The sequence below is a fragment of the Macaca nemestrina genome, chromosome 4 (genome assembly GCF_043159975.1).
Source record: "Macaca nemestrina isolate mMacNem1 chromosome 4, mMacNem.hap1, whole genome shotgun sequence".
Lineage (NCBI taxonomy): Eukaryota > Metazoa > Chordata > Mammalia > Primates > Cercopithecidae > Macaca > Macaca nemestrina.
The window spans coordinates 29,441,725-29,468,903 of record NC_092128.1 but is presented as its reverse complement, the minus strand read 5'-3'; the positions used below and the strand labels follow the sequence as shown (position 1 = coordinate 29,468,903).

Sequence of the window (27,179 nt, the reverse complement as noted above, 5' to 3'; positions counted from 1 at the left end):
AAGGAGAAAAGTAAAGATAACTTTGACATTTTTAGTTTGAGTATCTGGGGAAAGGGTGGTTTTATACTTGCTAAGATAAAAAAGTTGAGAAGACAAGTAGACTGGAGAGAGGGTAGGATGGGGTTTAAGTGAAGAGGCTGATGCTGAGGCCAGCTTTCAAGTAACATTGAGTTATTGGAACTCAGCTGGAAGGCCTGGTGGGAGAGCCAAAGCAAGACTTGAGGATGAAAGGTGTCCACGTGACCCAGAACTGAGGAGCATAAAGAACTATTGGTGCAAATAGGGTGAGGCGTCAGAAGTGAAGTGATCACCAGAATTAGGGAATATATAGGGTTCCAGGTAGATCTGAGCAGACTCTATCAGTCTAGTATTTTCCACAGTGAATGCTTTCTGGCCACTTTAGGATTTTTGTTTTGTTTGTTTGGTTTAAGACAGGGTCTTGGCCGGGCGCGGTGGCTCAAGCCTGTAATCCCAGCACTTTGGGAGGCCGAGAATGGCGGATCACGAGTTCAGGAGATCGAGACCATCCTGGCTAACACAGTGAAACCCTGTCTCTACTAAAATACAAAAAAAATTAGCCGGGCGAGGTGGCGGGCGCCTGTAGTCCCAGCTACTCGGGAGGCTGAGGCAGGAGAATGGCGTGAACCCGGGAGGCGGGGCTTGCAGTGAGCTGAGATCCGGCCACTGCACTCCAGCCTGGGGGACAGAGCCAGACTCCGTCTCAAAAAAAAAAAAAAAAAAAAAAAAAGACAGGGTCTTGCTCTGTCACCTGCTTTAGGGTTTTTGTTTTGTTTTGTTTCGAGACAAGGTCTCACTGTGTCACCCAGGCTGGAGTGAAGTGGCACCATCATGGCTCGCTGCATCCTTGACCTCCTGGGCTCAGGCGATCCCCCTGCCTCAGCCTCTCCAGTAGCTGGGACTATAGGCACGTGCCACTGTAGCTGACTGAGTTTTGTATTTTTGGTAGAGACAGAGTCCCACTGTGTTGCCCAAGCTGGGCTCGAACTCTTGGTCTCAAGCAGTCTGCCTCCCTGAGCCTCCCAAGGTGCAGGGATTACAGGCGTGAGCCACTGTACCCAACCCACTTTAGGATTTTGTTAATTTAGAATTATTTAGCCTTCTCATTTCATTTTCTCCAGACTGTCCTAGGTATGAATAGAAATAATTCTCCTCTTTGGAAACTGTTAATGATGTTCAAAGAAAAGGGAGTTTATGAAAGTCTGTATCAGTTTATTTAATCTACACCTCTGAGAAAGCCTTTTTTTTTTTTTGACATGAAGAAGTATAAAATATTGTGTGTGAAGATTAAGCCCTTTCCTGCTCTGTGTATTTGAGCCTAGAAAAAGACACACTCCCAAGAAATTAGAATAAAGGGAAAAATGACTTTGAAATGTACTTTCTTAAAATAACTGAAGTAATGACCGCATGAGCCAGCTGATGGGTTTTTAAATGGATACGTTTCTATCAGCCTGCTGCTTGATGCCAGAGCCAAATATATATGGAGTATATTATATCATATCCTGTAGGCAGGAGACTGTCGGGGGCATTGGGGGACTTAGAGGTGAAGTGGCAGGCTTGGCACAGGACTTAACAGCATGACTACAGTCAGCCAGAACTTTATTAGGTAAACATTACTGATTGGGTTCCTGGTTCCCTGTTATGTAACAATCTGTATCATCTTTTCATAAAATAATATCTAATATGTATTATAAGAATGATGAGAACACCTGATATTTATAGAAATCTTTAATAATAAAGTGTTGCTATACTCATTCTCTCATTAATACTTAAGTATTCCCATTTCAGTTTTTTTCTTATTTTACTTTGTAACTATAAATCCACGCCCCTGAGTCTGATTGATTGCTAAAAGTGGCCTCTTTTTGGTTTTCAACTGCAGGGGCAATATGGATGCATCCTTAGTTGCAGGATGCTACTTATCTCTGGAGTGCTGTAGACCTCCAGGTGAAAGGGAAACAGTAGGTCTGGGAAGGAGGCATAGACCATAACTTGATAAACTGCTTTTCTTGCCAAAAGTCATTATCAGCGATTAAGAATATTCACAAAGTAGACCCTCCCCGAGCACACACAGAGTGTGGTTACTATGCCAGGAAATAAGAATGGCAGTTGTCTTTGTGGTTTAAAACCTGTTTGGTCTGGATTTGATTTGTAAAATAAATCTGAATGAAGTCCATAATGCATTTAAATTCGCACATGTTTTACTATGTCTATATGTCAGACTCATGGACAGTGGCCTAGCTTACTGGAAAATTTCTAGAAGAGTTTTAGGGTTATTTTCCCTTTTTACTAAGTTAAAGGCTGTTTATTTTCATATATTTTATAATCAGCCACCTTATTGAATTCTCGTATTGTTTATAGGAGTTTTTCATTTGATCTCTTCGGAATTCTCTAGATATAAAGTTACTTCATCTATAAATAATATTGATTTTATCAGTTCACCTGTTATTTCTCTCTTATCTAATTGCATTGATTCCTACTTCCAGAACAGTGTTGAAAACACCGTGAGTTTGGCACCTTACATGCATGAAAACTACAGAAGGGAAATAAGCCATAGTACCAGTACTATCTTGGGAAGCAGAAATTAAATTTAGGGGCAGATATTCTTACTCTTATAGGAAGAAGTCTACAAAATGCAGCCTAAGGTGCACTTTACCAATATATTTATAATTCTCAACCACCCATGGAGATATAGAAACCTATGGAAAACAGCGGGTTTTCATCAGTCACATCTTACAATTCTCTGGGACCTTCCCAGAAACCTCTCTGTTTTATAAGGTTAGAATTTAAGGGGTCATAAACACACCCCAGATGTCTTTCATGAATATTGATGACCATACTGTTCTCTTCCAGGCCCAGCTTCGGGCATTTATCCCAGAGATGCTCAAGTACTCCACAGGTCGGGGAAAACCAGGCTGGGGGAAAGAAAGCTGCAAGCCCATCTGGTGGCCTGAAGATATCCCCTGGGCAAATGTCCGGAGTGATGTCCGCACAGAAGAGCAAAAGCAGAGGGTGAGAATTCCTCTGACTGAGTTACCTGATTGCTTTTCCATCCTAAATCAACCACTTCAATTTTTGTCATTTCTACATCTTGTGCTAAAAAGTCTTTGTGTAATGTTAAGCCTGTCCCTCCGAAGACTAATGTTCTTTGATTTATAGCTTTTTCCATTTGTCGCTCCATCACTATACTGTAAAGAGAAGACTAGGGTGGATTCATGAATTTAAACTGTGTCTTTGGGGTTGCCTTTTGGAGCAGTTTTAATTTTATGAAGTGCTTGGGAACGTCAAAGAAACTCGAAGTAAAAGTATTAATCACTTGAACACTTAGAAATGCTGTTATTTCTGGTTACTAAAAATCATTGTTGAACAATGTAAATATGGAATTAGAAGGATATGAAGTCTGCCAGCTGAGCCTGCTAATAACAAAACTTTTAGAAGACTAAACTACATATCATTCCTTACTCTTTTTTTGCGTATTTTTCTTTTCTTTCTTTTTTTTTTTTTTGTGAGACAGAATCTCACTTTTGTTGCCCAGGCTGGAGTGCAATGGCGCGATCTTGGCTCACTGCAACCTCTGCCTCCCAGGTTCAAGCGATTCTCTTGTCTCAGCCTCCCGAGTAGTTGGGATTACAGGCGTACGCCACCACGCCTGGCTAATTTTGTATTTTTAGTAGAGACGGGGTTTCTCCATGTTGGTCAGGCTGGTCTCGAACTCCCGACCTCAGGTCATCCTCCCTCATCGGCCTCCCCAAAGAGCTGGGATTACAGGCGTGAGCCACCATACCCGGCCGTGTATTTATTTTTCATTTAGCTTGGAAGTTTACTGAGAATCTTAATATGCCATTCTAGATCAGAATAATCTTTCTTTGCAAGAAGTTTAAGAGTTCGGCCTCAGGTTGGAATAGGGTGTAAACTAGACTTTGATCAAGAAGAAACCAATGAGAAGGCCTCTTTGATACTTCGTACTCAGCTTCTTTCTACCAGAACCAGTCTGTGGGAAATAATCCTAGGAGAGTTTATAAGAGGTTTGGTTTGGTTTGATTTGATAAAGAAGTAGCTGCTTATTGCATATTGGGACTAAATAACCAAAGTTCTTTGTGGCTCACTGTGCTTTTCCCGTCATTTGGTGACAGGTTTCATGGACCCAGGCACTACGGACCATAGTTAAAAACTGTTATAAACAGCATGGGCGGGAAGACCTTTTGTATGCCTTTGAGGATCAGCAAACGCAAACGCAGGCCACAGCCACGCACAGTATAGCTCATCTCGTACCGTCACAGACTGTCGTCCAGACCTTTAGTAACCCTGATGGCACTGTCTCACTTATCCAGGTGAGTAAACCTGAGGGCTACCAGACTGTGGCTTCTGAGATGGATCAGTGGGCACCTCACCTCAGACTGGGGAGAGTTTCCTTTGTGCGAACTCTTGTATGAACTGTATATAGCTCCCCACCATCTTCCTACCTGAAATTGATTCCTGAAGAATAGTTTAAATTCTTTGCATTTGCTAAATACAGAGCTATGAGTAGCTTCCTGGACATTTCCAAAACAAAGCACTTTTAAAGGGCTCTTTTTTTTTTTGAGACAGGATCTCTCTCTGTCATCACAGCTCACTGCAGGCTCAACCCCCCGGGCTCAAGTGATTCTCCCACCTCAGCCTCCCAAGTAGCTGGGACTACAGGTGTATGCCACCAGGCCTGGCTGACTTTTTTTTTTTTGGTAGAGACAAGGCCTTTCCATGTTGCCTAGGCTGGTCTCAAACTCCTGAACTCAAGCAATCCTCCTGCCTCGGCCTCCTAAAATGCTGGGATTACAGATGTGAGCCACCATGCCTGGCCTTAAAATGACTTCTGTTTTACAGTTTCACTGTCAGTGATCAGGGAATATTCCTTCTGAATGACCTCTTCTGAGGTAAAACACAATTTGTTGATTGGGAACCTCTGAAGTTCCAATTGGGGTGAGAACAGAAAGTTGGTTGACCGACACTGGGCATGGATGTGGCAGTGGGATAGCTCTTCTCATATCGATTTATTTGGTTGAAATAAAATTCTGAAACTCATGATAGTCTCTGAACTATAATTTTAGTGAATATGATTTTAGATTTCACATCATAAGACATATTCATTGTTATCTGCGCTAAATTTGGGATTAAAGGAGTCTTAGCTTCTGAGTAAAGAAGTGGAAGGATCCATCCAGCGACACTTATCACTTTCCATATTTTTTTTTAGGTTGGTACGGGGGCAACAGTAGCCACATTGGCTGATGCTTCAGAATTGCCAACCACAGTCACCGTTGCCCAAGTGAATTATTCTGCCGTGGCTGATGGAGAGGTAAGAAAGAGATTCTGTCTGCATCTTCTTAAATACTTGAATGTATAATGAGGGAGAAGCAAAGGTCCAGAGGATGGAGTAGCCTGCATGTCTGCAGCACTCGTTCATTTAAACCTTTTGAACATGAAACCATGAAAGTTTTGGAAAGTGTCATGCTATGTGTATTAATTGTAACAATTAAGATTCATGGATTAGTATGACTCAAACCCAACTGTCAGGAACTTAGAATTTTACGTTTGAATGTATAGCATTTGGTATTATACACAATATGAAGGGATTATCCCTTTAGCATTTTTATGCTGTGAATCCCAAAGAATTTCATCTTTGGTCTTTATGAAAAAAAGAATGATGCATTAAAACTGGAATTAAGGGAAGCCTACTTTGAAGGGATAAATATGTTTGCAAGTCAGTAACATGATTTATTACATTTTAAATATGCCTTTGAAGATTTCTTAGGAGAATTCTTCCTTAGCAAAATTGGGATAATTATGGGACGTTAACCTAAAGACAGCCAACCTTTATTGATCACTTGGTGGGCTAAACACTCGACCCTATGAAGTGTAAGTTCCATTATCATCTTCACTTTAGAGATGATGATTCGCTTTAGAGCTTACATGATTTGCCCAAAGTCCCAGAGCAGTGTTGAAGCTGGATAATGAACTGAGAAAAACATTACCTAGGCTCTGAGACATTGGTGAAGATTCAACAAGTGAAGGAGGGAGTTTGTTACGTCACCATGAGTGTTTCCCTTGAAGATACTGATGTGGTGTCCTGAAGTTTGAAAAATAGCCAACAGATAATCGAAGAGCAGTATCAGAAATAAAGCTAAAAGTGTTATCTCACCCTTGTTGAGAGCCATGGCGCATTTCCCCTTAGAACACCACAAAGTCACTTTCATATGTGCCCCTCAGGAGACGGGGGGAACTGGCAAAGGCTGCATGGCTGGGAGATGGAGGGAGAGTGCACCACAGGCTCCTTGGCCAGCCTGCATGTGCCGAAACCCTGTATAGCTACAGCTGTGTGGCGTTGATTTGCACAGGATCCTTGCCCTCATGGGACTCCAGTCTAGTGAGGAAGAGAGAGAGGTCTACGTGAATGACCTCTAGCCTTGCTGTAAGGGATGCTGCAAAGCATGTGTACCTCCTTTCCACCTAAGGAGCCTGGGAAAGTTTGGGACACTGAAAAACTTGGTTATTGGGTGAGGAAAGGTGAAGGTTGACAGAACACTTACTTTCTAAGTACATAAACATCATTAAAGGATATGGATTAGCAAAGCAAAGAATTTGTCAGGTCCAGAACACTAGAACGAGATGACACTCCTTAAAGTCTGAAAGAAGTAGAAAAGACAACAAGGGGTGGAGTTAGAAGATGTGTTAGTTTTTGGCTTAGACAAAGTGTTATCAACCGTATCTCTCTACTGAATGTTTCTTGGTACTATTTAAAGAAAGTAACTTTGTTTCCTTCTCTATAAAAATTTTGTTTTTGACACATAATATTTATAACATATTTATGGAGTAGTGTTTCTTTCTTTCCTTTTTTTTTTTGTTTTTTTTTTTGTTTTTTTGTTTTTTTGAGACGGAATCTCACTCTGTGGCCCAGGCTGGAGTGTAGTGGCATGATCTCACCTCACTGCAACCTCTACCTGCCGAGTTCAAGCGATTCTTCTGCCTCAGCCGCCTGAGTAGCTGGGGCTACAGGCATGCACCACCATGCCCAGCTAATTTTTGTATTTTTAGTAGAGATGGGGTTTCACCATGTTGGCCAGGATGGTCTCGATCTCTTGACCTCGTGATCTGCCTGCCTCAGCCTCCCAAAGCGCTAGGATTACAGGCGTGAGCCACTGCACCCGGCCAGAGTTGTGTCTCTTAAATACTTCTCTGGGACTAAGTCTAAGAAATATACTTTGCTAAATAACATACAAAAGTAATCAACATATTCAAATATTCATAGAAAATATTTTTTAAATCTCAGTTGCATATGTCTGGCTTTTCTGGCACACTAACATCATTGTTAAGCCAGCTATTGTGGAGGTTGCTGAATGACATATATAAAGTTTTTATAGCCTTTTGGTAAATACCTGGATTCAGTCAGATGAAAAAAAATACTCTTAACTCTTCCTACACTTCCAGTGAAATGAAAATGACATAAAGAGAGGAAGCATAGGTTATGTCAGAAAGTGACATGTTTAGATTATATTGTGTTTCCGTTTGCCGTCTGATTTCTCTTAGATGTTGACATAGTTGTTAGTGTCTTAGCTTTGAACCATAAGAACTGTAATGACTCTAATATTTCTCTGAAGTGGGCTATATAAGGCCACATCGATGCCAGTGTAGACACTGTATCAGGTGACTCAGTAGAAACAGCCTTTTTGCTTGGTCTTTTCTCCCATGGGGCAGAAAGTATAACAACAAACAGTGCCTATACTTTTAGAAGTTGTGTGGTCATTTTGTTATCCCAGCCTTCCCAGTGAGAGCTCTCACCATTACCACACTGTCTTCAGCGTCCGGTTATTTATGGAAAGGGTCATTTGGGGGCCTGCTGAGCTGAGAATACTCAGTAATCTGAGTAATTACAGAGCAACAAACTCTATAGCCTTAAGCAGCTGAAAAGTAATTAGTGACACAGAACAAGTTACATAGACTTTTTTGTTTGTTTGTTTTTTGACAGAGTCTTGCTGTCGCCCAGGCTGGAGTGCAGTGGCGCGATCTCGGCTCACTGCAAGCTCCGCCTCGTGGGTTTCCGCCATTCTCCTGCCTCAGCCTCCCGAGTAGCTGGGACTACAGGCGCCTGCCACCAGGCTGGCTAATTTTTTTGTATTTTTAGTAGAGACGGGGTTTCACCGTGTTAGCCAGGATGGTCTTGATCTCCTGACCTCGTGATCCACCCGTCTTGGCTTCCCAAAGTGCTGGGATTACAGGCATGAGCCACCGCGCCCGGCCTACATAGATGTTTATAATTGAACAAGGAAAGAATTTCAAAATAATATGAAATAAACTATGTTGATTTTAAAATATACAGTTTTTATTTTGATGGCATATTGAAAGACGCAGATGGGTTTGAGAATCCATTCTGCTGCGTGATAAGACCAGGTATTGGTGATATCAATTGCATTAGGTGTCAGAAAAGTCTAAATTTGAAATAGAATGGTATCTGTTGATAATAGTATATATAATTCTGTTAGAAGAAGAGAAAGCCAAAGTACAAAAACATTAGAGATGTGAATTTTAAACTGAGCCATTAATATATGTAACAGTTTTGAATTGCGTAACTCATTTTAGGTATATTTTTATGGATGTCGATTTACCTTAAATATGGGCAGGCTGAATAACAAGTAGGAAAATACCAGTAGTATTTTTCCATCCATCCCTTCAGTAAACAGTTTTTGAGCCCTGTGCCAGGCACTGTAGAGACTGTAGATAAAAGATAATAAAGACTCCCCTTTCCCTTAAGGTGCACATAGGTAGGTGGTAAAGAAAGGCAAAGAACAATTGCAGTGAGATAAGCGTCTAGTAGCAGCAACCCCAGGGTGCTGTGGAACAGCAGAGGAGAGGCCCTCATCTGGACTTCAGGGGAATGGAATTGTCTCAGGAAACACTTCCCAGAGGAAGCCCCTGAGCTTAGACTAGAGGGGTAACTAGCCAAACAAAGGAGAGGGATAGGAGTTCTACCCTGTCAAAGGGAGCAACACGTTCAGTGCATTAACTTGTGAAAGCGTGGAACAGCCACAGTTTGAAGGGCCTTATGGTAGAGGGGCTCTCTCAGAAATGCATAGTAACCAATGAGATATCTTCTGAATATCTTCCCCTCCCAGGGCTTGTGGCCCTTTCTTTGGGGAAGGGAATGCAACAAGAGCTTAAGTAAACACAGTTTAAGAAAGCGCCGAGACTCAGGAATAGGAAATTCCGAAGAGATGCTGGCACTTGAACTGATTTCTTGATCACCTGCTGTATTTCTGATTAGAAATCTCTTCTCTGTTTCTCCTCCTCTTTTCTCTTCACTATTTACTGTCATTCCATGACATGTAATTTAACTTTCTTAAATTATACTGTATATGGCAGCATTCTAATGCTATTTTCACTACAAGTATAGTTGTAACTAAATGTGTCTGTAGTGACTTGCTGCTTTTGGAGTTTGAGGACTCGAGAGAGCCACACTGGACCAAGCTCAGGTGAGAACAGCAGCATGTGCCGGACTAAAATAGAGGGGCAGATCAGGAAACAGGAAGACCATTCCCTCGCAGTAGGCAACAGCACTGCCCAGCTTCAGTGGATGTTTTGAGTGGAATCATCAGCCACCTAAGAATTGATAGTACAGCTTGCCTCTTACACTGGCAGTGTTGGCAGTAATGTTCATTGGAGCAATGAGATGAAAGCAAGCAACCTTGGAAAACAAGAGCTTTGGAGTTCCTGAGGGGCAACTTTGCAGCTCTAGGATATCTCTGCCTCAGGAGTGATGGGCCCTGAAGGCTTGTTGGCACAATCCACTGCCCATGAGAACTCAGGGCAAACACGAAGGTAGCTCAAAGGAATGTCTCTTTCTCTGGGAGGCTTTTGGCAAACATTCTGAAAAGCATTATCATAATCTAAGTATGGTGATAGAACTAAAGCAGGAAGCATTTAAAATATCTACCTCCTAAAGCTTGGAGCACTTCCTTTGGAACACGGTAACAAGCAGGCACAAGATAACTACTCACCAGGCCCCAGCAATGTGAAGCAGGAATAGAAAGAGCTGCAGTAAGCACTGCTAAGGTCTTGAGTCCAGGAGTCCAAAGACATATACACCTGAGCTGATGGATCACCCGCCGTACTTCAGAATAGAAACTGCTTTTACTGCCCTTGCTACTTTTCAGTTTTGAGGGTGGATAATTAATCAACGAGTTTTTATTGAGCAAAACAGACTGAAGTAACTAGATACAGGTATTCAGAACCAAGTCTCTAAACACAAAGAATTGTACTAAAATCAGTGGTTCTGTACCCCAGACCAGAGGGGACATTTGGCAATATCTGGAGACATTTTTTACTTTCCTGACTGGGGAGGGTGCTATTGGCAACTAGTGGGTAGAAGCCAGGATGCTGCTAACCATACTGCAATGCACAGGACAGCCCTACAACCAAGGATCCCTGGGCCAAAATGTTAGCATGCCGAGACTGAGAGACTCTGTGTAGGCCTGGCAAACCTGGATTCTCGTGTACCCTATCACCAGAGAGTATGATTTTTGTTTTTGGGTTTTTTGCTGTGGGCAGTGGGAGAGTCTTCATAACTTCTCCCCTACTGAAAAGAAAGCAGTTTTTGCTACACTTTAAAAAATTAGTTTCTGAGTTTAGCAGTTTCCATCAAAATAAAAATGCAAAGTAAGTTTGATCCATAATTCTACCTCTAGGCATTTACCCTGTAAATAGACTCACATGTGATATACAAAGTATAATAGTATATAAGGATATTCATCACAGCACTGTTTGTTAATAGCAAAAGACTGTAAACCACCTAAATGTGCATTGAAAGATGACTTGTTAAATAAATGATGATGTTTTCTATATAATTCAATGCTTCCCAACACTTTGGGAGGTGGAGGCAGGTGGATCACCTGAGGTTGGGAGTTCAAGACCAGCCTGACCAACATGGAGAAACCCTGTCTCTACTAAAAATACAGAATTAACTGGGTGTGGTGGTGCATGCCTGTAATCCCAGCTACTCGGGAGGCTGAGGCAGGAGAATCACTTGAACCTGGAAGGCAGAGGTTGCGGTGAGCTGAGATCATGCCACTGCACTCCAATCTGGGCAACAAAAGCGAAACTCCGTCTCAAAAAAAGAAAAAAAAAAAAAAAAGCAATCCCATGCAACCATTCTTTTTTTTTTTTTTTTTGAGACGGAGTCTCGCTCTGTCGCCCAGGCTGGAGTGCAGTGGCACGATCTCGGCTCACTGCAAGCTCCGCCTCCCGGATTCACGCCATTCTCCTGCCTCAGACTCCCGAGTAGCTGGGACTATAGGCGCCCGCCACTGCGCCCGGCTAATTTTTTGTATTTTTAGAGACGGGGTTTCACCCTGGTCTCGATCTCCTGACCTTGTGATCCGCCCGCCTCGGCCTCCCAAAGTGCTGGGATTATAGGCGTGAGCCACCGCGCCCAGCCACCATGCAGCCATTCTTAAGAATCGTGAATCAGTAAAGTAGTTTTATATGTTCCAAAATGGAATCATTTCGGAGATGTACTGTTTGTGAAAAAAGCAAGATACAAAAGATATGTAGAATATGCTGCCATTTTTATTTTAAAGAGGAGGTAGTAGAAAGGGGAAATAGGGTGAATGTGTGTGTGTGTGTGTGTCTATGTAAATATACTTCCATATGGTGGGAATAGCTCTACAAAGGTACACAAGAAAATAGGTATATTACATGGAAATATTGTATAATGATAAAAAAATAATAAGAGAGAAAGAAAATAGGCACTGTAGTATACCCTTTGGATAAAGGGTCTGGAGTACTGGTATCATATTCCCTTTGATACAGTTTGAAATTTTGGTATAGTTTGAATTTTTTTTCTTCTCATGGGCTATTTCTAACAACCCAGCCTATATATTTTTAAACTTTATTATGTATTTATTTAAATTGACAAAAAATTGTATATATTTATCTTGCACAATGTGTTGTTTTGAAGTATGTATACATCGGGAGGTAAATCGAGAAACGTATTTAAAAGTGTAGAGTGGGCCAGGCGTGGTGACTCATGCCTGTAATCCTAGCACTTTGGGAGACAGGCAGGTGGATCACCTAAGATCAGGAGTTTGAGACCAGCCTGGCCAACATGGTGAAACCCCGTCTCTACTAAAAATACAAAAATTAGCCAGAGGTGGTGGCACACACCTATAATCCCAGCTACTTGGGAGCCTGAGGCAGGAGAATCGCTCAACCTGGGAGATAGAGGTTGCAGTAAGCCAAGATTGTGCCATTGCACTCCAGCTTGGGCAACAGAGGGAGACTCCCTCTCAAAAAAAAAAAAAAGTACAGTGGAAGGTCTTGCTTTCTATCTCCCATCCAACTTGTTTCCAGCTCCTCTGAACCCCACACATATAATCCAGAGAATATATTCAGTGGCTTTTGTGTGTCCTTCCAGAATTTCTTTATGGCAAATGCAAGAAAATTCAGGTATATATTCTAATACCCCCTTTTTTACACAAAAGGTAGCATGCTTAAAACTCTGTTCTGTACATTGCAGGTCATGTTAATTTTAAAGAGTATGTGTATTTAGCTAAAAAGTAACAATTATTGGAAAAATTACTTTTAAAATTATACTTTCGTGGCTTTGTTTTTTTACTATCTTGTCCTTTCTGCCTCAGGTGGAACAAAATTGGGCCACGTTACAGGGAGGTGAGATGACCATCCAGACGACGCAAGCATCAGAGGCCACCCAGGCGGTGGCATCATTGGCAGAGGCCGCAGTGGCAGCTTCTCAGGAGATGCAGCAGGGAGCTACAGTCACCATGGCGCTTAACAGGTGGTGGCAAGAGTCCGGGAATAAATGAGGATCACAGATCTGTCCCTGCAGATATGGGTGGAGGCCTCTTAAAGAGAAATGTATCTCTGTTTGCCACAATTGGCAGTAGGAACTTAACACTTTTGGCCCATATGATATTGTAGTTTGGCCTATAATAGGTCAGCCCTTACCAAGAAAAATTAAACTTCTTTCCTTCAGGTGTGCTTAGGAAAGGTGATGTGAAATGGAATCCTCTAGTAAAAGGTAGTTTCCAAAACTCAATGTATTGTTTCCTGCTTAGTTCCTTCTACTGGCTATTGATGGAAAGATCATCTCCGCATCATTCTTCACTCCTGCCGCCACCCAGCCCCAACAATCAGTGCAGCCTTTCTGACTTCCAGCCCAAGACTGCTGGTCAAGCCTTCCCATTTATCCTATTCTGTGTCCATTAAGCAGAAGCAGCAAGGCTTGAGTGCTTCATGTTTTCAAGGGATACAGAACAAATTAAGAGGCTTCAGAGTAATTGTCCTTTTGCCCTACAAAAGAAAGTGCATTTTGTTGGGGGTATTAATCCATGTTTAAGCAGCAAGTGGCTGATTTTACTTGCTTTTGAGAAAAATGTGTTGCCTTTGCTTATCAGTGAGCTCAAGATAAGTAAGTTTTGGATTATTGGGGGAAATAATGAACTTTTTTCTTCAGGTATGTTAGGAAGGGTGCTGCCAAATGGGATGCTCCAAGAGGTGGCTTCTGAAACTCGATTGTATTGTTCTCTGCCTGGTTCCTTCTACTGGTTGTTGACAGGAAAGATCAGCTTCATATCATTCTCCCTCTTCTTCATTCCTCATGCAATTTTATTTTTAATGGACTCAGGCATTTAAATTAATGGTCAAGAGTGTGAGCCTTGATGCCAGACTACTTCGGTTTGAAGCCCAGCTCTGTCACTTACGAGCTGTTTGGCATCAAGCAGTTCATTTGAAATCTCAGTAGCCAGGCTCTCCTATTCTGTAAAATGGGAGTGATAACAGTACATTCTTCTAGGGGTGTTATGAGAACTGAGTTACTCCATGTGAAATCCTTAGGTCAGTGTCTTGTATGCAGTAAGGGCTGCTATTCTCATCCATAGCAGCTCTTAGTCCTTGATAGTCACTGAACTCTTGCGGCATGCCAGCTCTACTGGGTAAGGCTCTAAATAGAGAATAGAGTGCTCTAGCATATACTCTGCCCTCAAAGAAATCATACTCTTATTGGGGAGACTGATTTAAGTAACACTTAGCAAACAGTATTACTTAGAGTGTAACTCACTATTGAATTGTATGGTAAAGACTATGAACATTGTAGAAATTCAGAGGAGGGGGATCACCTCCCCTAAATATAAAATCAGTGAAAGTTTAGATTGATTATGATAGATACTAGAGAGCTAAGATGGATTTGTGCATGGTTCACTGTATGAGGTTGTTTGGTATGGTGGCTGAGAGCAGGGTTCCAACGTCACATATTCGGGTTTGAATCCTGGCTCCACCACACACTAGCCATTTGATCCTGAGAAACATAACCTCTGAGCCTTGTTTTCCCCATTGTTATAATGAGGATAATACTCATCCTACAGAATCATGTATATGAGATAATATAGATAAAATTCTCATCGCAGTGTCCAACCCAGAGTTAGCACTTCAAGAATTATTATCATTTAAGTTATATTTTAAGAACTATCTATTCTGATTTAATTATAGTGAGAGGAGATTAGAAGATCAGTTAGGAAGAGGCACTCCAGCACACCTTGTTAAGGTCTTGGAAAGTAAAGTCGTAAGAATGGAGGTAAAGTGATTCTTTTTTTTTTTTTTTTTTTTTTGAAACAGAGTTTTGCTCTTGTTGCCCAGGCTGAAGTGCAATGGCATGATCTCGGCTCACCGCAACCTCTGCCTCCCAGGTTCAAGCGATTCTCCTGCCTCAGCTTCCCAAGTAGCCAGGATTACAGGCGTCTGCCACCATGCCCAGCTAATTTTGTACTTTTAGTACAGACAGGGTTTCTCCATGTTGGTCAGGCTGGTCTCGAACTCCTGACTTCAGGTGATCCACCCACCTCAGCCTCCCAAAGTGCCGGGATTACAGGCATGAGCCACCACGCCCAGCCTAAGTGATTCATTTTAAAGAAGTATGGCCAGAGATTGGTGGTTGATTAGGAATAGGAAACTGAAACACACAGACACACACACACACACACACACACACACACACACACACAACACGTCTTCTCAGAGTTACCCAGTTAGTCCCTAGTGATCAGAACATTTTTTTCAGCATATTGAGCCATGTTGCATGTGTTGCTCTTCATTTCTTTTTTTTCCCCCACTCACGTGTATACCCACCATGTTGCTTTTCAGTAACATGAAAGTCTTATTTGGTTCCTTACACTTGGCTCAATTCTACCCCTGTCTTTGAGAGAAACACCCAGATAAACTTCCTGAAAGGCATGGCCAAGTGACTCTCCCTCCCTTTAGTCCAGTAACAGTCCCCATTCCCCGCCCAACTGTAGCTTGGGGCCTAACAGGCCCTCATTAAAGACCAGCAAAACTTGATTTCATTGAGACTTGCAGCCAACACCTTGGATATTCCAGTGAAGTGTTGTGTGTCCTGGGAACTCTGTACATAGTGGAAAATATGAGGCACATTTGGGCTCCCTTTGTTGTAAGGACCAGGGCTTATTTCTAAAGGCAAGAGGGTAATGGCATCCCCTGAGGGCTTGTTAACAAACTCAGATGCAGCTGAGGTGGCTACAGTGTTTACTCCAAAGGAAGGAGAATGTGTTCACTGTGGCATAGAGGAGGAATAAAGAGATGTTGAAATATCTTTGCAATCAGGTAGTTCGCTGCCCCAGTGAGTGTTAGGGGTTGGTGTATTACAGCTTCTGCTGGGGTTGAAGAAACCAAGCCCGGCAGCAGAGACTAGACTGTAGCAGACTATTAGGGGAACATCAGGGCTTTCTGAACCCAAGAGAGGTAACCCATGGTCTAATGTCTTAGTCAGGAGGGTTGGATATAAGTCACAAGCCCTTAACATTCACTTCCTTGTGGACGAGATGCAGTAGAATCATTTAGTCCCTGCACTCTGAGCCTCTCCACGTAATTTGCTGTTGGAAGTCATCTCAGTGAGACATACACAGAGAAATCTGGTCTTTGTTCCTATGATGACAAAGCAGTTTCATAATCTGCCCTCTTGCAGCTCGTCTGTGTTTTGGGTGCAGATAAAACAAGCATGGTTCTCTTATAACCAGCTGCACCTCTGCTGCAATGTAAACAGCAGATGTGGGCGCAGGGTGAGAAGGGAGAGGAAGCTACATGCAATGGCAGGTTGGGGAATAAGGAGGCAGAGGGGCTCCTCCATCTTTTACAGGGTACAACGGAATCAGGACAGTTGCAGGACGGACTTGTTTCTCAACCATGCTCTTAAGAGAATTTCATACTGCAAGTCACAAGGGCCCAGGGCTCCACAGCCTTTAGCCCACCCTGGCTTTCTAACAACCCAAAGTGGGTATGGAGAAGTTGTCCTTTAAAAACTATGTTAATTTTCATTTTCAAAATAAAGAATAAATCAGCACTTTTGGAAAGGAGGTGGGAAGGGAATCGAAGTGAACAAATAAGCAGAACATCACAGCTTTAAAACAATATGTGTGTATGTGTGTGTATATATATACATGCATACATATATATAATAGCATATATATATATGATAGCTTATATATATAAGCTATTTAGCCTGAACAACCAGAGAGGAAAGGCAGTGATATCACCATTTACTTGTGATGCAGTCATTAATTTGAATTTTCAGTTCTTTGGTTAAGCTGTCCTAGACTTGTAGTTCCTCTTAAACATGTCCTTCTACAAACCCATTTCCTGAATATGGCCAGTATAGTCCTTGCATGTAGAGAGGACGATTTGGCTTTGTAGACTTACTGTATGTTTCTAAAGTAGTGGAAACTTACTTGATAGTATATTGTCAACCCTGAGACAGTATTTATTGTGTGTCTACTGTGTGCAGGGCTGTGACTCAGTGCTATGGGGAAATACTTAGATTAATTCCTCTTCTCAAGGAATTTTAGAATTTGTCCTTCTTTTGTTGAGAAGATTTTGCTTTTTAAAAGTCATATTTTGAAAGAAAAATTTGATCTTAGTCTTTAAGATGAAAATATTATTGACTTAAAATTAGACATATTATTAAAATAAAATGGAGCTTTAACATATGGAGTGATATTTGTCCAATAAAACGGGATGGAAAACTTAGATCAGAAATCTTCTCTGGAATAGAGGTCAGCAATGGTACAACTGCTTTTCTTTCCTATAGGTAAAGATTAGACACTTACAGATAAAAGGTTGATGGAAACCTCTTATTTGTAGCTTTGGTTTTGAAATGACTTGTCTAAAAATTGTAAAGTGGTCTTTTTATAAATTTTTTTACAAATTTTTGTAAAATTACAAAATTTTTGTCTAAAAATTTGTAAAGGATCTTTTTAATCCCTATTCACCTTTTTAGGTGAACATAATCTTTTTCTAGGCTGGGCGTGGTGGCTCACGCCTGTAATCCCGGCACCTTGGGAGGCCAAGGCAGGTGAATCACCTGAGGTCAGGAGTTCGAGACCAGCCTCAACATGGAGAAACCGCGTCTCTACTAAAAGTACAAAATTAGGCGGGCGTGGTGGTGCGCGCCTGTAATCCCAGCTACTCAGGAGGCTGAGTCAGGAGAATTGCTTGAACCCGGGAAGCGGAGGTTGCAGTGAGCCGAGATCATGCCATTGCACTCCAGCCTGGGCAAGAACGAAACTCCATCTCAAAAAAAAAAAAAAATCTTTCTAGCAGTTTAGTTGAGTCGTTTCCCATAAAGTTGAGTATAAAAGGGTAGAGTCGCTCTGGAAATGATAACCCTGCTTACCATAGGCATCATTGTTGTCTTCATGCCCCATGTAAAGACCCTACCTGGGGGTTGAATAATTAATCGTACTGACCTGTCAACCTGTCACCCCCATTGTATTGGACTCCTCATCCCTGGCATTCCAGATCATTTTAGGTTGTTGCTGGTTTTCAGCTTTTCTTCTACCATACCATATTTTAGAAAGAAGTTAAAGAAAAAAACTTCAGCCGGGCGCGGTGGCTCAAGCCTGTAATCCCAGCACTTTAGGAGGCCAAGACGGGCGGATCACGAGGTCAGGAGATCGAGACCATCCTGGCTAACACGGTGTAACCCCGTCTCTACTAAAAATACAAAAAACTAGCCGGGCGAGGTGGCCAGCGCCTATAGTCCCAGCTACTCGGGAGGCTGAGGCAGGAGAATGGTGTAAACCCGGGAGGCGGAGCTTGCAGTGAGCTGAGATGTGGCCACTGCACTCCAGCCTGGGCTACAGAGCAAGACTCCGTCTCAAAAAAAAAAAAAAAAAACTTCAAGTTTTTAGGGCTTCAAGTCGAATGAAATGAGTGTGATCAGTTGCAGGTACACTTCCATGTCAAGGCTTGGAGAGCTGCCCTCTCCTTTTGCTGTCCATGAAACTCATTCTGCCAGAATGTGTTCAGGATATACAGGAGTGGCAGGATGTCATCTTTGATGGTCATAAAGATGAGATCATTGTAAACTGTAGGAAGAATTATAGGAAATAAGCAGTCACTGAGGTGGCCTATAAACAAAGATCCTAATTCCATATAAACAATTCTTATTTACAGTTTTCTTCTTCAGACTCTCACACAGCTTTTTCCAAAGAATATACTTTCCTACTTTCCATAAAGTCTCAGGTCACAGTGTAAATATTTGTATCATTAATCATTGACAGGTGGATGCTGTAAAATTGGCTGATCATATATTTATTTATTCTTTTTATTTTTTTTCTCCAATGTAGGTAATTAATAAAATTTCCCGGCTGGGTACGGTGGCTCATGCCTGTAATCCCAGCACTTTGGGAGGCCGAGGCGGGCAGATCACCTGAGGTCGGGAGTTCAAGACCAGCCCGGCCAACATGGAGAAACCCCGTCTCTACTAAAAATACAAAATTAGCTGGGCATGGTGGCGGGTGCCTGTAATCCCAGCTACTTGGGAGGCTGAGACAGGAGAATCGCTTGAACCTGGGAGGCAGAGGTTGTGGTGAGCCAAGATTGCGCCATTGCACTCCGGCCTGGGCAACAAGAGCGAAACTCCATCTCAAAAAAAAAAAATTCCCAGTGGTTGGTGATAGTGTTTATTAACATAAATTTCTTAACAAAATATTAAAAATTAAGGGCCTAGGTACTAAAATTTATTCATTACAGTCTCTCTAATAAATACTTAAAAGCACTTTAAAATTAAATTCTACCATGAAAAATGTAAAGAACAGCCTTAGTAGTAATTCCAGATCAAGGGTCCCCTGCTGAAAAGACAGTCCCTTCCCTATTGAATGGTGTTGGCACCCTTGTCAGAAACCATGTGACCATATAGGTGAAGGTTTATTTCTAAGCTCTCAGTTCTATTCCACTGGTCTATATGTTTGTCTTTATGCCAGTACCATACTGTTTTGATTACTACAGCTTTGTGTTAAGTTTTGAAATCAGAAGTGTGAGTGGTGGTACTGGGAAAACTGGATATCTGCATACAAAAGAATGAAGTTGGACCTTTACCTAACCCCGTGTATAAAAATTAACTCAAAGTGGTTCCATGACCTACAACTGTAAAACTCTTTGAAGAAAACATGGGGCAAAACTTCATGACATTGGATTTGCCAGTAATTTCTTGGATATCACAAAGGAAAAATAGACAAATTGGACTTTACAAAAATGTTTTAAATTTGTGCATCAAAAGACTATCAATAGAGCAAAAAGGCAAGCCACAGAATGGAAGAAAATATTTGCAAATCATATCTGATAAGGGATTGATATCCAGAATATATAGGGAATATCTAAAACTCAACAACAACAAAAACTCTATTCAAAAATGGGCAAAGGTCTCGAATAGACATTTCTCCTAAGAAGATAAGCAGATGGCCAATAAGCACAGGAAAAGATATGCAACATCACTAATCAAAACTACAATGAGATACCACCTCATACCCATTAAGATGGTCGCGATCCAAAAAACAGAAAATAACAAGTGTTGGTGAGGATGTGGAGAAATTGGAACCCTTGTGCACTATTGGTGGGAATGTAAAATGATATAGCCACTGTGGAAAGCAGTATGATAATTCCTCAAAAAATTAAAAATGGGACTACCATATGTTGCAGCAAATCCACTTCTGGGTATATATCCCAAAGAATTGAAAGCAGGATCTCAGAGAAATATTTGTATGCCCATGTTCACAGCAGCATTATTCACAATAGCTGAAACATGGAAGCAACCCAGGTGATCATCGACAGATGAATGGATACATAAAATGTGGTATATACACACAATGGAATATTATTCGGCCTTTAAAAGGAAGGAAATTCTGACAAATGCTACGACATGGATGAACCTTGAGAACATTCTGCCGAGTGAAATAAGCTAGACACAAAAGGACAAATACTGTGTGGTTGTATTTATGTGAGACAGAGTAGTAAAAATCATAGAGACAAAGAATAACTCAAAGTGGATCTAAGACCTAAAACTATCAAACTCTTAGAAGAAAACATGGGGCAAAACGTAATGACATTGGATTTGCCAATGATTTCTTAGATATGACAACAAAGGCACACACACCTATAGTTCCAGCTGTTTACGTCAGGAGGCTAAAGCAGGATTTCTTGAGCCCAGGAATTCGAGACCAGCCTGGGCAGCATAGCGAGACCCTGTCTCTAAAAAATAAAAACGAAAATGAAAAAATAATTGAGGCAGAAAGTAGAATGGTGGTTGCCAGGGGCTAGGGAGATGGTAGAATAGGAAGTTTAATGGTCCGGAGTTCCAGTTTTACAACATGAAGAGAGTTGTGGAGATGAATGATGGTGATGGCTGCACAGCATTCTGAGTGTATTTAACTCCCTGAACTGCACACTTTAGTGTTAAGAATGTAAATTTTATGTTATGTGCATTTTATCACAACAAAATAGTTTTTAAAACTGTACAGTACAATCCTAATTATTATCTTACCTTTTTTTTTTTTTTGAGACAGAGTTTCCCTCTTGTTGACCAGGCTGGAGTGCAGTGGCACGATATCGGCTCACTGCAGTCTCCGCCTCCTAGGTTCAAGTGATTCTCCTGCCTCAGCCTCCCGAGTAGCTGGGATTATAGGCATGCGCCACCACGCCTGGCTAATTTTGTATTTTTAGTAGGGACGGGGTTTCTCCATGTCGGCCAGGCTGGTCTCGAACTCCTGACCTCAGGTGATCTGCCTGCCTCGGCCTCCCAAACAGCTGGGATTACAGGCGCGAGCCACTGTGCCTGGCCTTATCTTATCTTTTTAAAGTTGTATTTAAGATTAGTAGGAAATAATTATGATATTTTAAATTTTCTTTTATACTTAATAAAGTTTGCTCAAACTTTCTATAAAAGCAAGTATATTGCTTTTATTGTCAGAAAAAGATAACTGTTTAAAACAGTCATAAAAATTAAAAAGAAAAAGATAACTGTTTAAAACAGTCATAAAAATTAAAAAGCAAGACAAATTAGTAAGAAGAGGAAATTTTTCTATTTAATGAGACTTTTCTGGCCATTCGGTTTCTTTTCCTGCTTCCTAAAATCCTTACAGTGACCAAGAAGTCTTCTGCAGGGGAATTACTATATCTGTTGTCTTACTTGTGTGCTGACTGTCTTAGGTAAAGGAGACAGTATTGAGTTTGGTACATGTTGCTTTGCCCACGATCCTAACATATTTACCCCAATTAGTCCCTGTCCCCTCACCCACCTCCACTTACGGCTTTTGGTTGCAAGACCACTGCCATGTTACAGCAAAGCCTGCAGTTTCAGAGCAAAGCTGACTCAACTGGCTTATTTGTCCACTTCTGCTAAACTAAATGGCACCATCATCTCTATTCTATGCCCACTGGAATTCGATAGTCCCTCAGTAACTGCACATTGACACCTGATACTTTACCAGAAGGGATAATGAATTTGCCTGTTTTTTCACATTTTTACCTCTCTGAAATTTGGATGGCAAATTATAATCTTACAATTGTCAGGAATTTTTCTTCCTTACTGGCCCATAAAATAATAGTATGTCTTACAGTTTGTAGCATCATAGAATCAAGAAAAATGGGTATTTATGCACCTAGTAAAAGCATATAGCAAGGAAAAGAAAGAAAAATGAGACACACTGCTAAAATAGTACTTGTATATACAAATGATTAATGTCTTCCTATTCTACAGAGCATTTGTGCAATATAGGGAGGTTTATTATTTTGTTGTATTTATAGAGGCAAACTATGTATACAGTTTGGACTTGTAGTGATAATTTTAAATTTTAAGTCTTTGTTTTAGCCCTGCCTGCATATACAGTGAGTCAAAGGGTAGAGTTGGACTTTTCAGGATATTAATCAGCCATTACTTTATATTTGAAAAGCATGACTATAAATCAAATTATTATTTAATATTAATTGAAGAGTGAGTCCAGGTTGCTGCTGACTCCTCATATTATCATTCATCCTTGGCTATAAAAGGACAGTCTCAGATGGTCTGCCTTGTGTTACTGTAAGGAGAAAAGAGAAAAGGAAAACCTTGTGATTGACAACCAAAATGGCTTTTGCATTGTGAATATGGATCAGAGCTTCCACTATGGCTTGCAAGCACTCAACTGATATTGATAAGGAAGAAACTGATAATGAGTGCCTTCTGTCCTCAAACACCGAGGTTCAAAGAAACTCTCACCATTAGCTTTATAGCTATGTAAGACTTCAGATTTCTCTAGCCATTAATATTATTTCAGAATTACTCCTGGCTTTATCTGTTAGCACTGTTAACACGTATTTGCTGTTAGGATCACAACCATGGAGTCAGTAGAGAGACCCAAGGAAAGCGTTGAAAGGATGGTTTGTCTTGGCTGCAGTGCTGTTCCTCTATTCATCTTACACATCCCCCTCTCTCCTGTTCCTGTGCCCGCAGCGAAGCTGCCGCCCATGCTGTCGCCACCCTGGCTGAGGCCACCTTACAAGGTGGGGGACAGATCGTCTTGTCTGGGGAAACCGCAGCAGCCGTCGGAGCACTTACTGGAGTCCAAGATGCTAATGGTAAGAGAGCATAAATATTTTATTAAATTTCTTCCCTGTTTCCACTTAAACCTTCCTGACATGACTGGCAGCAAACCCTTCAGAAAGAGTTTGAACTTCGATTTTTTTTCTTCATTGGTAGGCATTTCTTGCCTAGGAATATTCTAGGAGCCTGTGATTCCTTTCACTAGTAGCAGACAGGGGGGTTCCTGAAGGAAAATGCCATGATAATGGCTACCTAATTGAATTGTTACTTAAAAAGTAATTATCTTGTTGTGACAAGACTTGCTGAGAGGCATCTTAAAATTTGCTGTGAGCCCCATTTTGTCTTTTACTCTCTCATCGGATAGGGTAGATCAGTGTCCTTTACTGTAGCAGAGACTCTCATGGGCAGGACCATCGTGGAAAGTTCTGACTACATCAAGAAAGGCGCCATCGTCTCACCTGTGCTCAGAGTCAGGCAGCAGGCTGTGATGCCGGTGCCTCTCTGCTTGGTACTGTGGTTCTGCTTCCTGTTATATGTAGCCTCACCAAGGACCTCTGGATTTAGCCAAGTATATGCCCCTACCCTGCGCTTCTTCCCCAGCTCTTTGACTTCTTGGACATTGGTGAATATCTTGAATAAACAAAAGGGATAAAATTCGTAGAAATATGGTGGCAAAAATACACAACTTCAGGCCAGCTCTTTGGGTCCACATTGGTAAGGAGTCAGTTGGCAAGACTTAAGCTGCCCAAGGAAGTGCCTCAGAAGTCTGGGTCAAAGAGGAGGGCCAGATCTGTTCTGTGAGACCCTATGTGATTGTTACATTTTTAAATAATATATAATTAAGCAGGACAAATTAAATACCCCATGGCTTTGGGGAAATTCCTGCTTTAAAATCCTGGAATGGGGCTGGGCACGGTGGCTCATGCCTACTAATCCCCAGCACTTTGGGAAGCCAAAGTGGGTGGATCACCTGAGGTCAGGAGTTCAAGACCAGCCTGGCCAACATGGCAAAACCCTGTCCGTGGTGGTGTGCGAGGCTGAGGCAAGAAAATTGCTTGAACCCTAGAGGCAGAGCTTGCAGTGACCTGAGATTGCACCACTGCACTCCAGTCTGGGTGACAGAATGAGACTCTGTCTCAGATAAAAAGAAACAACAAATCCTGGAATGAGGATAGATAAATAACATACTTTCATCATTTAGGCAAAAGGTTCCTGAATGGCATTAGTGGCAGAAAGAAAAGTTCCTGGCACTTTGTTTATGGTAGGTCCTGAAGAACTGAATTATCTGTTAGTTGGAAAAGTCTCTGAAGAAAGACATAGTGCTGTGTCCTCCTTTGGAATAGGAAGAAACAAAGTACCTTTGTCCCCCCAGAGAAGAATAACATAGGAAATGCAAAGAGCCATCGTGGCTTCTGAGAATCATTTTCCAAAGGTACCAAACAAATTCAATTCTAATATAGCCTACTTTTTCTGTAGGGCAAGAGGCTTTGGTGAACTTATCTAAATCTAGACAGAGTTGATCTCAGCCAGAATGCTGTAGGACAAAGGACATCTTATAGCCACACATGTTCAGGATGAAATGGACCATGGTTGGAATTAAGGAAAACTTCTGTTTCTAGCTAGAACCCTACTTCTATTTTTTTTACCTTTTTCTATTCCTCATCAGAGTCCTAAGCCACCCTGAGCAAAGGGCAGGATATCTGGCTATGTGGTATTCATGTGAAGTGTGATTGCTCTTATTCACTATGGAACTGCTAAAAATAACTTCCCATGTGGGTTCAGTAGGAAACTTTATTATCCATTCTAATCGACTTGACCTGTCTGGGAGAGAACAGACTGCTTTATAGTTCTGGCTCCTCCCTAGCATCACCTTTTCAGATGGATGAATTTATAGGTAAGTCCAAGGACCCTCTGGCTCTCGGCCAAGTAGAACCGTTCAGCCATACAATAAAGTTGAACCGCACCTGCTACTATTGATTACTGGAAGCTGCCTCTTTTCAGTAGCATTGGGTTGTGTGAATCATTTGGTGTGATTTCATGTTGTTGGCTACATTTGTGATCTGGGAAAATTCTGGTTCACGTCCTAAAAGCCACTAGTTCCCCCAAAGCAGGCCATCCTCACTCTGTGACTGCCAGTACTTGCTGAACTCAGGCCTTGAGAGTTGGAAGTTACCTCTTTCTCAATGCAGCATTTCTGTATCAAATCAGACCCTTGAGTTGTGCTGTATCCCAGCAGTGTTAGGCAAAGGCCAATCATTTCATCTGCCCTTGAGAACCCAAAGAATGAATCTCACATTGGATACAATCCAAGTAACTTTGATAATCCTCCTGTCTTCTAGTGTTTTTGCCCACAGTGCTATAGTATTTACTTTGGGATTGGAACCAGATTTTTCCCTCTTAATCAGCAATTTAGATACCTGGCTAGACTTTCAGAGGTTCTCTTTTTCATCATTCTTTTGGATTATGTCCTGTTGCCAGAGTTTGTCGCTTTTTTTTTTGAGACAGAGTCTTGCTCTGTTACCCGGGCTGGAGTGTAGTGGCACAATCTCAGCTCATTGCAACTTCTGCTTCCCGGAAGTTCCAACGATTCTCGTGCCTCAGCCTCCCGAGTAGCTGTGATTACAGACGTGCCACACCATGCCCAGATAATTTTTGTGTTTTTAATAGAGATGGGCCATGACTGGTCTTGAACTCTGGCCTCAGGTGATCCACCCACCTCAGCCTCCCTAAGTACTGGGAATACAGGCGTGAGCCACTGTGCCCAGCCTATGTTTGTCACTTCTGGGCAGACAAGCTTATAGTATCTGCCAGTAGGTCACTTTTTTTTTTTTTAATCTTTTTTCTTTTTTTAATGTAAATGAGGCCTCTCCATATTGCTCTGGCTGGTCTCGAACTCTTGAGCTCGAGCAGTCCTCCCACTTCAGCCTCCCAAAGTGCTGGGATTACAGGCATGAGCCACCACACCCCGGCCAAGCCAAGTTTTTTTAATCAGAAAGAGTTTATTATCAGGAAGAACCAGATGATAGCAGAACAAGGTACTGTTTGTTGACATAGAACTAACTTGGAAACAGATACTACTTAGGGGAAAACATGTATCCCATATTTCAGAGTATGGTTTAAATCAAAATTGGAATAGCAGATGACTCTTCTGAGAGCAATTTGGATATTGTTCAGTCCTGAAGTAGAAAGAGTTTGTGGGGTGGAACTAGCAGGGATAGAGGACCACTGCATGTGGAGTCTGATGAAGTCCACAGCGAATGAGAAGTGGCGGGGGCGGGTGAGGTTATGAAGCAATATCCTAGGGGATGGTGTTTTTCAAGTTAGAGATAATGACCCATAGGCCAGGCACAGTAGCTCACGCCTGGTAATCCTGGCGCTTTGGAAGGCCAAGGTGGGAGGATTGCTTGAGTCCAGGAGTCCAAGACCAGCCTGAACAACATAGTAAGACCCCATCTCTACAAAAAAATTTTTTAAATTAGCCAGGAGTGGTGGTGCACACCTGTAGTCCCAGCTACTTGGGGGCCTGAGGTGGGAGGATTGCTAGAGCCCAGGAAGTCAAAGCTCCAGTGAGCCATGATCATACCACTGCACTCCAGTCTGGGTGAGAGATCGAGACCCTGTCTCAAAAAAAAAAAAAAACGAAAAAAGAAAGAGCCAGGCTCAGTGGCTTACACCTGTAATCCCACTACTTTGGGAGGCCAAAGTGGGTGGATGACCTGAGGTCAGGAGTTCGAGACCAGCCTGACCAACATGGTGAAACCCCGTTTCTACTAAAATACAAAAAATTAGACAGGCATGGTGGCAACACCTGTAATCCCAGTTACTTGGGAGGCCGAGGCACGTGAATCGCTTGAACCCAGGAGGTAGAGGTTGCAATGAGCCAAGATCATGCCATTGCACTCCAGCCTGGGCAACAGAGCAAGACTCCATCTAAAAAAAAAAAAGGATAATGACCCATGCATGCCAGAAGTTTAAATTCTGGATCACCAAAGCAGACCTGACGAAGACATTGCACCCAGGACCCCAAAGACTTCTTTTTTCTGAACATCTACTCCACACTACCCCAACACTAAAGGAACTACCCAAGCACTCACGTTATTTCTATGTTCTCTGTCTTTTTCAATAGAGTCTTTGGTCTCTCAGGATGGAGTTTCATGATTTGGTTCAATATAAAGATTTTCACAGGTGCCTTTTCATTTAGATGTAGGTAGAATTGTCTAAGGCTGGTGAAGGCTACCAGATGAATTCCTTCCTTTACTTC

At 41.9% G+C, this 27,179-nt stretch overlaps 1 protein-coding gene across 10 annotated transcripts in view; it reads left to right on the top strand.

Moving 5' to 3' along the window:
- Positions 1-27,179, top strand: part of LOC105471403 (nuclear respiratory factor 1) — a 149,643-nt gene that overhangs the window by 96,094 nt on the left and 26,370 nt on the right. For all 10 annotated transcript variants that reach the window (XM_011723890.2, XM_024789577.2, XM_071094513.1 and 7 more), the window contains 5 exons: positions 2,869-3,027; positions 4,149-4,346; positions 5,243-5,344; positions 12,675-12,832; positions 22,829-22,953. In XM_011723890.2, the coding sequence (XP_011722192.1) occupies positions 2,869-3,027; positions 4,149-4,346; positions 5,243-5,344; positions 12,675-12,832; positions 22,829-22,953 (742 nt within the window). The remainder of the gene's footprint in view (positions 1-2,868; positions 3,028-4,148; positions 4,347-5,242; positions 5,345-12,674; positions 12,833-22,828; positions 22,954-27,179) is intronic.